This window comes from Oryza glaberrima, chromosome 5 (genome assembly GCF_000147395.1).
Source record: "Oryza glaberrima chromosome 5, OglaRS2, whole genome shotgun sequence".
Classification (NCBI taxonomy): domain Eukaryota; kingdom Viridiplantae; phylum Streptophyta; class Magnoliopsida; order Poales; family Poaceae; genus Oryza; species Oryza glaberrima.
Genome location: NC_068330.1, coordinates 15,216,459 through 15,231,206, shown reverse-complemented (window position 1 = coordinate 15,231,206; position 14,748 = coordinate 15,216,459). Strand labels below are relative to the sequence as shown.

The 14,748-nt window shown below is 46.0% G+C and overlaps 1 protein-coding gene across 1 annotated transcript; it reads right to left on the bottom strand.

The window, feature by feature from the left end:
- Positions 1-9,450: 9,450 nt before the first annotated feature.
- Positions 9,451-10,980, bottom strand: LOC127772578 (exocyst complex component EXO70B2-like). Its single transcript, XM_052298516.1, has one exon. It carries the CDS (start codon positions 10,978-10,980, stop codon positions 9,451-9,453), a length of 1,530 nt encoding a protein of 509 aa, XP_052154476.1.
- Positions 10,981-14,748: the final 3,768 nt, after the last annotated feature.

Below are 14,748 nucleotides of genomic sequence, written 5' to 3'. Positions count from 1 at the left end.
CCCCCTTTGACAATGATTACATCAAGACCAAAAAGATGCAAGAATGAAGGGAATGAAATGTAACTTGCAATTTTTAGTTGATATGAACTGTTAAAGTTATCTAAAGGCATCAAAATATATACATGGATCACGCAGATACAAGAAAGCGCTCAAGCCTAGCTAACCATGTGCAAAAGAAGTATGAAACGTGTCATGAAAATCAAGATAGTATCGCCAGCAAGCAAAAAGCTTTCAAGTGAATTAGTGATTTAGTGTGCATAGCTATTTCTGGAAGAAGCTTAAAGAGAAGCAAATCAATTCATAATCATGCAAGATTTACATAATCAAAGCAATGAACCCATGCTAATGTGCTAATGCCCAGTTCATAAAGAGTATCAACATGATAACAAATGTCACGACCGGAAATAACCCAACGGGCGTTCCTTACGTGCGTGTGTTATTCCTTGTCCCAGGAGGCAAGGTACACCAGAAGTTGATACAATTCAGAGTTTAACAAGCGGAAGCGTAAATAGTTAATTGTTACATGGGCAGCAACGGCCCAGCACACTCAAAGACAACGAAAAACAGCGGAAGACTAAGGCGACGACCACAGGCGCTTGACGGCAGGCACGAGCTAGACACCAAAGCCTTCATCATCCAGGGGCTCCTCTTCTGGGTTTGGGAAAAATTGAGCAAGACTGAGTACAACCACCGTACTCAACAAGACACACCCACAAGTGCAGCATAAATGCAAAGGAGTACAATGGAGTTATAATATAGGGGTTAGGTTTTGCAATAAACAGCATTTAAAAGACCCTTAGTTGCTCAAAGCTAAATTTAAAACACGATCCTAGAACTATTAAATATTATTAAACAAGGCCGTGAACCCACACGAACCTGCCTTAACCCAAGGCCTACGATGATTCAGACCGAACTGGCAACCCGACCCTGGGCCCCAGCTCGTCCCAAGCCAACCCAGGCCAACCATTCCACATTTTAGTTGTTAAGCAGGTTTTAAGAATTTAAAACACTAACTTGGGTACATTGCTCGGCTTGCCCATAACCGAGGGCGCGGCTATTCGAATAGATTATACTCTGATCAGAGGTGTACATCTTTGCCCACAAGACACATCTTCCTCACGCGTAACCACGTGCCACATACCACCACGGTATACGGACGGAAGACGTGACATAGTTTCCAACCCATCCTAGCCATAGACAAGAGTACCGACCCAACCCACCTACGGCCGGAACCCCCGGACAGGCAGGCAGAATTGAGCCCCTAGCAGCAGGACACCAGCCCTGTGCCATGACATCTCGACTACCGGGCCGCAGCTCGTGTAGCCTTCATTTGTCCTAGAGATGTCCATCGACCCCCGACTTCGTCCATCTCCATCCGTGTACTTTTGTTTATAACCAGACTGAGCTACAAACTAAGCCTTACCCATTAGACATGTGGAAGTACGGTAGTGCTTTGCAACAGAGGCCCGAAGACCGGTCCTTATGTGGCCGAGGTGCTACTAACGAAACCATGCACCCCGAGCCCAGCCTAAAACCATTTTGAGGGTTTTGAATAGAGGGGGAGGTGTGCATCCAATTCCACGATAATCCAACCATTCCAATATGTCCAGGTGATATGAATATTCCCAAAGTCTAGAGTTATAAAACCACCTAACGTTGCCTAATTAATCAGCGAAGCATCTACCTAAATTCATACTAGTGGAACCATGAATAGAGTGCCCACTAGTTGGGGTTTTGTTTATTCTAGGGTGAACAAGGTAATAATAACAATAACAACAATAATAGGGTCATAACAAAGGTAAATAGGCATGGCTAAATAAAACAGTGTTAACGCGGGAATTTAAATAAAGCGATAATGCAATAATTTAAATCAAAGTAATTTCACAAAGTGAGATCCAATATGTTCAAAGAATGATGTGACTTGCCTTGCTCGCTTTCCCAAACGTCGGCTTCAACCTCCACGAAGAGCGGATCCTCCGAAGCTGCAGCGTCTACACGACCAACGGAAAAATAAAAGGGCTTTTACTCTAACAAACTCCATATAACAAGCAGGAACAAAGCACAAAAATGGGTTCTTGACTTCTTAAGGAAAAATTAGAGACTTGAACGGTCCAATTCCGAGTTCAAATGGCCAAGTTATGGCCATTTGAAGTTTATATGCTCTTTAAATGAATATTTACGAATTTCTTCATTTAAAATTTAATTAAAAAGAGATTTATTGCGTCAGCCGGGGGAGAGGGCGCGCGGACCGGGTCCACGGGAGTGGGCCCCACGCGGCAGCCTCACGGTCCACGGTGGACCGGGTGCACCCGGCTCACACCGGCCGGCGCCGTGGGCCCCACGCGTCAGCCGCACCCGAGGGCGCGGGCGGCTGACGGCCGGGCCCCACGCGGCAGCCGCTAGGCGCGCCCGGAGGCGGCCACGTCGGCGCGGCCGGCGGGAGGTAGCGCCCGCGCCCCGATGGTCGCCGCCGGCGACCACCGGCACGGCGGAGCAGCGGCCGAGAGAGGGGAGGGAAGGGGGAAAGGAGGCGGCGGTCCACGGCTCACCCCGAGGGCGACGGCAACGACGGAAACGGCGACCGGAGCGGAGGAAGGCGGTGGCGCGGCTCGGGTCGACGGGGTCGGCGGCGCTCCGGCGGTCGGCGACCGAAACGGAGAGGTGGACGAGGTCGGCGAGGTTGCGGCGAAGCCGAAGGAGGCGGCGCCGAGGTGGGAGGTGGTCCGGGGCGACGACGGCGGCGGACCGGAGCTCGGCGGCGACGGCGGAGAGAGAGAGCGACGGTGCGAGCTCGATTCCGGTGGAGAGAGAGGGCGGTGAGTGGCGGAAACGGAGGTGGGGAGCTCGGGGAGGGTTTATATAGGGTTGGGAGTGAGAGAGGGCGGCCGGAGGAGGGGGAAATGGGCGCGGAAGACCCGGCCGCCATTAATGGCGCCGGCGAGGTTAGGGGAGGAATTTCCAAACGAATCCGAGGGAGAGAGGGAGGGAAAAATGGGGGGAAAGAGGGAGGGGATCCCGGGGAATAATTCCCCCCTCTTTATTGCGCGCGGGGACGGCGGGATGCGGCGGAATCGGCGGCGGCGGCGGCGCTTGGCGCGGGCGGGGCGGCGGGAGCGGCGGGAGGAAGGGGATGACGGGTGGGCCGCGGGGAGGAGGAGAGAGGGGGAGGGAGATGGGCCGAATTCGGCCCATTAGAGGGGAGGGGTGATTTTTAGGGTTTTTCTTTTTATAAAACCTTTTTAACTTTGTTTATTTCTTAATAATTATTATTTGTGCTCTGAAAATTCTACTAAAATTTATTTACACATTTTAGGCTTTTAGGAAATATACAAAAATCCTCCAAGCCCTATTTGACTTTTAACTTTGCACATTTTAATTTTTGAAGGCTTTCACATGCATTTTAATTATTCTAGGCATAATTTAGAGGATGTATTTTAGGGTCAATTTGGGACGCGACAACAAAGCATAGAACATGAGCTTTTAATCTTTTCTCATGACTTTTATTTTTATGATTTCTTTTAATTTCTTTAAAGACAATAGCACAATCACGACGGTCCACCTGATCTTATCAGTCAGCAAGTGATGGTTGTGCCAAACATTGCCGTCTGACCTCAATCAAGTTTTCCAGCTAGAGTTCCCATTACAGGCTGTCTCACTGCTATCTTCGGCACTACTCATGCGTAAACGCACTCAGTAGCCCGGACAAAAACAGAGATAAAACTTGTAAAGCATGATTGATACAAAGTATGGACAAATAAGCACGAGCATTCAAAAGCATGTATTAACAGTTATTGCTAAAAGAATGTAAAAATGGCATGACTATGAGATGGATACTTCAACATAAACAAACTTCTAGAGCAAGCATTGCACATTGATTAAGTTCAAATGAATAGTCAGTTTAAGCAGGTTTCAACAAGCTTGAATAGCATAACATGATCACACAAGCTACTTAAGCAAATGAAAGCTAGACAATAGATCAAACTAGCATAATAGTGATACATGCATAGCATAGTGATGACCAAGAGATAACAAGTAAAGCTCATATTTAAGGTAGAGTATAATACAGTGCAAGAAGGTAGATATGGTGCAATGAGGTGCAAATGCATGCAAAAACAAATAGCTCCCCCTCAATGCAAGACTCGAGCTTATCCAATTTTCAGCTTTTGAAAACAAAGAACTCACTTCAAGAAGAAACGCAATGTGATTTGGAAAGATGCCAAGTTCTTAAGAAAGCTCATTTTTAGCTAAGAGCAACTTTACTCCAAAATTCCTTATGCCATCTCCACAAGTATAAGACTTTTATCTTCTCAGCACGCAATTTGTTGTGAAACATGTGGCAAAAGATCAGAACTCAATTCAAGAAGAAACAAAGTCTCTAAAAATGAACATTTGACTTCCAGCCCATTGTCATCGCACACAGCTCATAGGGCATAATATGAAAATACAAAAGTCAAGGCAAGTAGGATCACAAAGAAACTAAAAAGCCTCATCTAAGGAGTTGTTAACGACCAAATTTTCGCATCAATAGGAGTGCAAGCCATTTAGAAAACCCAGAACCATTTTAGATGAGAAAGCAATAGAAAAAAGTCATGACCAACGAGTAATGAACCAGAACTACCTCTCAATCCAAGCTGACAAGGAGAATAAAAAGGATTGAATTGAGAGAATTGAAGTGCAAGGACAGTAAGTATCGATTAACTTGTCACAAAAGCACGCTGACAAGCAAAAGTCCGGCCTAGATGCTACAAACAGGCACACGGAGCTGTCAGTGTCTGGCCTAGATGTAACAAACAGGCACACAGAGTCGTACAAGCCCGGCCTAAGTGCAATCAAGCTCGAGGAAGAAGAATCACTTGGCATATACCTGCAACAAAAAGATCAAAGCCAAGTGTCCTTCTGCCTCTCTGCAAAACTTCACATGTGAGAAGCAACAACCCTCGTCGAGCTAGTACTAGGGTTAGTGAGCAAGGACTTTGGAATCCAGTATTGTCTCGAACGAGGTGTAAAAACACAAACCCAACAGAATGCATGTTCTGACTCTGCCTGTTCTTCCCCATCCCTGCTAGGTCACGTCGAGGGTGCACATCTCGACGAGGAAAGCGAGATACACCACTTGAACGACAATGACACACACACTCAAACCTCTCAGGGACTTTTGTAGCTCTTCTAGTCTTAAGACGTTCTTGTCGCTCTTTTTTAGCCTTTCTAAAGCAAAAACCTACCAAATGACCAGCTTTCCCACAATAGGTGCACTCATACTTGGTTTTCTCTACAGGCTTGGTTTGTTTCCGGTTTTGCTTGTGCTCAACTTGTTTTGGATTTTTGGGTCTAGGTAACTCTAAAGGCTCAGACTTGCTAGTCATAGGTACCATCTTTGGTTCTGAAGTTTTGGGTGAACTAAAACTAGTGCTTCCAATGAAACCTGCAGACTTGAAGGTTATAGGTTTTTGAGCTAGTTCTATCATCCCATCTGTGACACCTAAAATCTCATGTGTACCTATCCTCAAAGACTCAGCAAAATCATAGCCTATACCTTGATTGTTTATGGACACTCTGGATTGGTCTAGGATCATGTTCAACTTTTTCTTTCCTTGAGCAAACCTTTCTAATGACTGTTGCAAATAGGAATCTCTTTCTTAGCAGACTCAAGATCAGCTTTCAGAGAAATGCAAGATGAACATGAATCAACAGATTTGAAGGAATCAATGACAATTTTAGCATCTTTTAGTTCAGTTTCCAAGATAGCACAGTTTGAGCATGAAGAATGAACAAGTTCCTTAGTAGCAGAAGATTCTAGCAAGTTATTCCTGTTTTTAAGCAAGCCAACTTGTTGTCTTAACTCATCATTGTCAGTAGAGAGAATGGGACAGTTTTCACAACTACCTATCCTATCATGATCAAATTTATCTTTTAATTCTTTCAATTCCATTTCAAGCAAACCCTTATCAACTTTCATTTCATAGCAAGTAGAGCAAGCAGCACTAGCACTAGAAGGATTCCCAGCTCCTAAGGCACAAGATTTCAACTTATCCTTAAGGAGATTAATTTCAAAAAGATAGGAATCACAAGTAAAACAGGTATCCTCCTCAGGGATCATGGATCGAAGCCTAGCAATTTCTAGCGCCATTCCATCATTTTCAGATTTTAGTTTCTCAATTTTATACTTGGAAGACCTATACTTGTCACTAATTTCAATCATTAAATGTGCCATTATTTCTTTGCTTAGTTCATCATCAACAGAGTCATCATCGGAACAAGAATCATCACAAAGAGAACCATCCAAGGAAGGGGTATCCTCAATACATACCTTAGGATGCTCCGATGAGTCATCCTCATCCTCAAGTGCCATAAGGCACATGTTGGTGAAGTCGCCATCGTTGTTGGTGAGGCAACACATGCCGGAGAAGTCTTTGTCCCCCTTTTCTTGATCATTGTCGTCGGAGTCGATGTCACTAAACTGCACCTCTTCAAGAGCCGCCAAGACCTTGTGGATCGCCTTCTTCATGAACTCTTTTCTCCCTTTTCGCCCTTGTCCTTCGGGCTTCTTGAACGTCTTGTCACTCTTGTTTTTCAGCTTGGGACAATTTACTCTTTTGTGGTTTGGCTCTCCACACTCAAAGCATACGATTGGATCATTGGTTCTACCACTTTTTCTATCTCTCACATTTTTGTAAGCTCTTGAGAATTTTCTAGCAAAAAGAGCAAGATCATTTTCAGGGATCTTCTCTAATTGCTCCTCAGTGATTGAGTGTAAAGCGGCAAGTGAAAAGCCACCACACACAAAAGCTGAGTCAGTGGAAGAAGTGCTACCAGAGGGATCAGGTACCAAAGCCATCGAGTGTTTGAGGCCTTTCCGATGGAAAACATCCATCTCATGGGTTTTTAGCTTTGAGTAAAGCTTGTCCATGGTAAAGTCACTCAGAGGTGCACTCTCTGTGATGGAAGTAACTTTCATTTCCCAAACACCATAATCAAGACAATTCAAAAGATGGCGAGCATTATCATTATCAGAAAACTCTTTCCCAACAGATCTCAACTTCGAAATAATTTCACCAAAACGCTTGAAATAAGAATCAATGAACTCTCCTGGGTGCATCTCAAATCTTTGATATTCTTTATGAAATTGATTCTGACGAACCAATTGAATATCATTATTTCCCTCATGGAAATTGCACAGAGCAGTCCACATGTCATGAGCGGACTTGTGGTGTTGAACACGATTAAATTCACCAGAAGAAATCCCACCAATGATTGCATTTCTTGCACGATCATTAAAATCAACCTGAGCCATGTTTGCAGGTGTGATATCAGCATCATCGGGCACAGTGTAAGGTGATTTAACCTTATTAGACACATTATGCCCTTGTGACTGGAGGTAGGCCTCCATCTGTGCCTTCCAAATGACAAAATTGTGTCCATCGAAAAGAAATGGTTTCGCGGAGTATTTTTCCTCCATAGCGGCGTTCGTTGCCACGGTTAGGTTACAACGAACTTAACCGGGCTCTGATACAAATTGAAAGACCAACAACGGCTATAGAGGGGGGGTGAATATAGCAATTCAAAACTTGCCCCCGAAAATACTCATCAAGCCGGATTTCTCAAAATCCTTACTAGAACCGCGGCTATTAGAGAAGCTGGATCTAGAAAAGAAGAGAGAAGGAATTCCCGAAACTAGAAGAGAGGTGAGGAGGAGATAGCAAAAACTCGTCATCGCAAAGTTCAAATTGCAAGCAGAATTTAAATTGCGGAATTTAAATGAACAAGGCAACAACGAAATCCTTCAAATCATTTCATTTATAGGTGATGCAAAATAACCGCTCAACTAGGAGCAAACATACACCATCAAAGGAACATTAACACAAACTTAAAATCTCTCGCACAAACACACTCCAAACAAATCCTAATACAAAAGCCTCTCCGGCAAACAAACTCCAAACTCACACCATAACTCTCTCACCGAGCATCTCAAAAGGATTACAAAAGGAGCAACTCCACCATTGCATCCACCTCTCTTTTTATAGCCTAAGACCCCCTAAGACATTGTCACAAATGCCCTTAGGGCGAAACCCCAACTCAGATGCAATCTAGGCCTTACATTGTTCCTTACATCCTAAGGAAGAAGCCTGGATTGAAGCCACGTCGCTTGCCACACCGGGATCCTCTTTTCACAAAGAATCCGCACCAAATTCCTCCCATGTGCGCGCCCGCGTGCTCTTCAACGTGGGCCCCGCGATCCGTGAGAAGGCTCCTCCGAGCCAATCAGCATGCACCGATCGGGAGATCGATCCGCGTTGTCTCCGTCTTGCCGAATCGAAGCTTGCCACGTTGCCCAGCCGTGCCGTGCGCGTCCCGTCTCCTTTTCCTCAGCGCGCGCGCACGCCCACGCCCAGTCCGGAGCCGCCACGCGTCTCGCCGAGCCGCTCCGCGTGCGCTCGCGAAAACCGCGTGGGTCCCACACCCGTGCGCGCCGAATTCCTTGCCGCCCCGTGTCCACCGCGCGCGTGCACCTTGCGCGATCTCCCGCGCTTGCCCGTGCATGGTGCCGATGCCGTGGGCCGTCGTCTTGTCTTGGGCCTGCTCGGCCTGGCCTCCCTGCCAGCCAAGCACTCTGGCCTGGAACCAATCAGGCGTCGGCTAGGCCTCCATGCCAACCGAGCCCATGTGTAAGCTAGCTAGCCAATCAGCTAGCTGCACTTGCCATCTCATGCACACGCCAATGCATGCCTGCATGCTACAGTACTTCGAAGTACTGTACCTCCTCTTCTATTCTCCATTTTCTTCGCGAACACGGCACTTGCACACTTGATCTTGTGAAGCCCGTTGCGAAGTCTTCCCGACACAGTGTTTGTCCATCGTGCATCACCTTGATCTCAACCTTGTCACATGGCTTCGTCGATCGTTCTGGACCTCAAATCCCCCTGAATCTAGTCCCAATCCGCCGTCTACCCAGGTTGACCATCAGGGATCATGACGTCAGTCCAACCTTGTCACATGGCCTCTTGACCGTGCTGGACCTCTGCTCCTCCCTGAGCATAGTCCCGGTCCTCGCCATTGACCTCGGTTGACTTCGATCACCTGCACACACGTAAACCAAACATTCGATTCTGGGCACAGATATCGCAACCTGACCCACGTTAGTCATAAGCACTGACGCCTAAAATCGCCAATAATCCAAACCAAATTTCTCACTCAAAACCAACTCATGGTTAAATATTTTGTTGCCAATTTTCCATCACAAATAAACCAAAATCACACTTGGTTTTACAATTCCTAGTAAGGTAGAATGAGGATTTCCTTGAAAAAGATAGAATGAGGATAGAACATCAAATTACAGTAAGAAAGGCAACAAGTGTGAACTTGTTTAACCTTAGTCTGTTCTCGTCGTAGCTGGTTTAATGTTTACACATCATACGCATGGCCATGTCAGTCTAAAACTGGAACAATCCTTATTCATCCTTCAAATAGCACGTTGACCATGTCCTCCATGTCGTGTAGATCACTGCTGCATTTCTCCAGCTCCGGATGGTCCTCCAGGTATCTTTTGTATCCAATAATGACCTTATCAACGATGGCTTTTCGCAGTTTCTGCCTGAGCCTTGGGTTGGGGACCTTCCATAGCTTCTGACGTCTACATGTTTTCTGAAATTCTGACTTGAACCTTGCCAGCTGCAAGGAGTGTTTAGGAAACCATAGTGGCATCTTATCCTGTAGGCAACACATAACGGGTTCCCAGGAGGCAAGCATGTACTTCTCTTGGTACTGCATAAATTTAAGCGTAAGGATGTACACGCAATTACCGGGCTCAAGAAAATCTTCTCTTACGAAGTAGGAATTGTTAAGCAAGAACAGATATCTCAGGCTAGGGTCAGAGAATGACTTGGATTTCTTCTCCAGCTGATCTTCTAAGTTGATGACCATTTGCTTAATCATGGTGATCGGAACTTGAGACCATCTGTCGTCCAAGTGAGGGTCCCGTTTGGAAAGCAGGATTATATGCAACAAGCCCTTGTATTCCCAAAACAATCTTGCATAGTCAACAATTAGCCGAGTAGCTTTGTGGATTTCTGCATTCTGCTTAAAATTTTCCCAGGAATCCCAACCACTTAAGACAGGGGTAACAGCTTCGGCGTCCTTCGCCATCTTCAATATCGCTGTGCACAAGTTGCTCATTGTAATTCTGAAAGCACCATCCACTTTGCGTGCTAGGCATTGCTCTTCTGAATCACTTAGTGCATGTATTAGGATGGGTACTCTGCACTTGAAGATGCAGCTGTACAGGCCCATGAGTCCCGAGAGGTTGTCTATTGGCCGCCAAGTGTTATCAGCGGCGAGGGCATCAGCAAAGGCGAGCATCTTGGATACTGTCGCCTCCACGAACCGCGCGACTTGAAGTCGGAGGTCGTCTTCCAGCTCTTGATCACATTCCATGACGGCTACACCTCCAACCTTATCCGTCTGCGTCCGCGTGGCGTTGAGTGCTTCGACCATCACGGTATATCCTCGCGTCCACCGCCGCACGAGATCATCCAGGCCGAGCTCGGATTGCTCCTTATCCGCCGCTGCCGCCGACCGGAGTACCCAGCCGACGTCGAGCTCGGAGAACCACCTCTCCAGCGTAGATCCGGGCTCCCGGCCGAACTCTCCAATCAACTTGGCCACGAACCCGTCGCGGGCCATCTGCCGCGCAATGTCCCGAGCACCGTGGAGATCAAGTGTTATTACCACCGGCCTCGGCGAAGAGTTGGAGTAAGGGGCGTACCGATGATTATGAGGGCCACCCGACGCGTTGCTTGACATGCTGCTGCTGTAGTAACTGGATCTCGCCGACCGAGACGACGACGACGACCACCCGCTGGCCTCGCCCGAGACGACGGACAAGGTACGGATCCTCTCCAGGTTGCTGTATCTCTGTGGCGGCTGCGAGAAATCGGCCGGCTCGGTGCTATCCAGCTCCATCAAGGTCGGCAGCTCTGTCTCCATGCTCGCTTACGCGATATCTGCAGTAGGTGCTAGCTAGCTAGGCAGTGGATTCGATCTGACTGATGCTGTTCTTTCTCTGATCCGGTACGTGATACCTGACTAATGAGGGGAGGTGAAAGCTGGATTTTTACATTCTGATCCTTTTAGAAAACTTATTTTATAAATAGATCCTAAAAAACTTATTTTAAAAATGATTCTTTTCACTACACCAACATCATTGGCGCCGTGGTCCAATATTACAGCGCCAATGACATTGGCACCATCCCCTCCACCTTTGGGTGAAACTAAGTCACTAATGTAAATGATAACCAATTAGCACTTTTTTTTAAAAAAAATGATCTATTTGTAATAAAAAATAATTACAAATAGATCATCAACATTGATGCCGATGGCCTATTTGTAAATACTTTTTAATTATAAATATATATTTTTTAAAAAAATTACAAATAAATCATCGACACTAATAACATTGGCGCTGTCCCTCTCACATTACACTGGTGGAGAAACCTTTGTAGTCCCGGTTCGTAACCCCCCTTTAGTTCCGGTTTCCAAACCGGGACTACCAATCCGGAACTAAAGATCGCTATCTTTAGTCCCGGGTGAAATAACTGGGACTAAAGATCTATCTTTAGTCCCGGTTGGTGTTACCAACCGGGACTAAAAATCGAGCTGACCTTTTTTTTTGCATGGCCCTGTTGCTGCATGGTTTATATATAAACCATGCATATATATGTTTCAGTACATATATGCATATATAATATATGCATATATATATAATATTATATTTATATATGTTTCAATACATATGTACATGCATAATATATATGTATTTATATATATATATGTTATGCAAATGCATATGTATATATATATATATATGACCAAAATATATTTACATTATAGAAAATGTGTACACATGTATATAGAAACATATGTAGTCATGTATTAATTACAATCCATTATATGTGCTAGCTAGCTACGATTACGACGTAGTAGTAGTCGCTAGCTCAGTAGCTAAGGACTTATGAATTGTGTTTCCGTCATAGTAGAATTCACCCTTGGGATCAAGGATTTGTTTGTTGATGAATCCCATGAGTTGTTCTTGAACCGCCGCGATAAATTCCTTGTGTGTGGTCAGGTTATCCCTCATGCGAATAAACTATATGAATATATGAAATTGATTAGTAATTAAACAAGAAATCGATACGTAATGAAATTTTGAATTTATTTGTACGCACATCGAGCTCTCTTGTGGTGATGATTTGGTCTGCAAGGCAGTGGCAATACTCGCACACGTTATAGCCGCACAAGTTAGTTCCCTTCTTTTGCTTTGCGCACTACAAATAAATGACAAACAACGAGAGATCTAATTAATATACACTTGTATGTATTTGAATCGGAGAAATATAAATGTAGAGCATGTGTACTCACAGGAAATTTGAACTTCCGCCTAAGTCTTTCTCTCCATTTGCCGCGGACCAAATGACGGAACCGATACCAAGCTCTACATGGAATTTAAAGCTATGATTCGTAGTAGCAATTAACATAACAAGATTTTCTTAATTAACAGAGGAACTTATAACGGTACCTGTCTATAAGTTCGAAAACCTTGTCAAACGTAGACTCTTTTTTATCCATTGAGTCATATACGTTGACGGTGCAGGCCGACAGGTCGAAGAGTAAAAGCACCCAGTGGAATCTGCAATGTGCGTGGGATGCATTACATATGAAACACTTAGCAAGTTCGTACGGGAATGAAATTTGGTATAGGAAGACAGTAAAATTAAACTAACTCTGTGTTGTACGGCAACAGTATGAACGTCTTGTAATGCTGCGCCTTCAGGAGATGGACGAGATTGTCCTCTGTGGCTTACGGATATTGGTCGAGCATTGCAACGTTTACTTTCCGAGGGTCGATGAATCCAGTATCGAAAACCCCCCGCCGTCGGGCCCTTTGAATCTCCATTCTACAATGATAAAAGGGAGTATATTATTTTCTATAGTCTACTTATATACAAGGACCTAATTAATTAAAGGAGACGTAGTAAGAAATCTAACTGAACGATATACTTACAAAATCCAGCAACTCATAATAGAGACGTCGAGGGCGTCCAACTGGTATAGTTCGTAGATTCCCTTGAAATTGATCCAGAGAATGTCATCTCCTTGCAAGAAGTCCGTGTCCCTGATCCTCGCTCCGATCATCTCTCTACCGGTGGCGCTCATCTCCATGTACAGCTGATGGACCTTGTACATTTGTGAGGGTAGGGACTGCAGCAGCTCAGGCTTGACAAGCGGTTTACCGAGTTCGTACATGTATTTCACTTCCGCCTTTTCGATTGGTGCGACTCCTAGCAATTGATCTGTAGTTAGACCGGTGTTAGTAATAAATTCTTATATCGTCATTTCTTTACCGGTCACCAACGGCTTGATCTCCTGGTTTGGTTGCTCTCCAAGCTGAGGGACTGGTTTGGACTTTCCAGAAGATGCTTTCTTCAGCGTTCGCTCATAGTCCGATAGCTTAATGGCCTCCTTGGCAGGTGCAGACATACCCCTGAAGAAGTTCATGACACTCGGGTCTATAGGAATCTTCTTTTCTAGACTTTGAGGCTTGAATTGTCTCTTGACTTCTGATGCCACATAAGCGTCAAGCTCCTCTTGCGTGCAATCGTACCCCGGGTCCTTGTTCTTGGTGGCATCAACTTTCGCCTTCTTTGTTGCCCTTGTGTGGGCAGCCGGTGGAGCTTGGGGGGCCCTTAACTTTGAAGGTGCTGGAGGAGGAGCTTGCGGAGGAGTCGATGCAGGAGCCCGAGGAGGAGTCGGTGCAGGAGCCTGAGGTGGAGACGGTGCTGGAACATGAGGAGGAGACGGTGCAGGATCCTGAGGAGGAGATGGCGGAGCCGAAGGAGATGGTGCATGAGACGCCGCTTGTCGCCCAGGGAGGATGATGTACCACCTGCGCCATAGAATAATGGCATGGCTTGTGTCTCGTAGATGCGTCTCACCGTCTCCTCCAGGGTAATCCAGCTCGAGGTCCTCGTACGCGCCTTCGACCAACTCAATTTCGACCTTGGAGTATCCTGCTGGAATCGGCCTGCAGTGGTAAGTACCTGAAGGGTCCGTTGGGATGGCCATGCCCGACGCCACCTTCATGTGGTGAGAGGTTATTTATTAGTAATCAACATATATAAGCAGCAACTAGCGGAATGGCTAAATCTAAAATATATAAACTACGAGCTTACCTTTATTGATAAGTTCTTGTAAGGAATATGCAGCTCACATGGTGTCCGCTGAGTGATGTCATCAACGGGACAGGTCGATTCGTCCTGTGTTTGCATGGCATGCATGCTCTGTGATCCTACCTGCCCCGTTGAGGCGTAGCTGCTACGGTTTCCTGACAGGCTCACCATTGCAGGAGGAATGGTCGGCTGGGGATCATGGGACCGATGTGCGACCATGCGTTCATCAACCTTCCTTGCCACCTCCTCTTGCATGCTGAGTTCGTAGCTCGATACCCGGAACTCTAGATCTGCAATCTTCGCCTCGGTATCTCTCTTGCTCCTCATCCGACTCCTGTACGTGTGGATGTCCTCCTTGAAACCAATCTTCCAAGGAATCACCCCTTTCCCTCGTGTTCGTCCTGGATGCTCTGGAATCTGCAGGGCGAGTGTCAGCTCGTCCCTATATCTGTCCGGTCGGAACGTGCCCTGAGAGGAGGCTTCCACTACATCTGTTAGTCGTCGCGCAGCCTCTCGTATCTGATCGTCG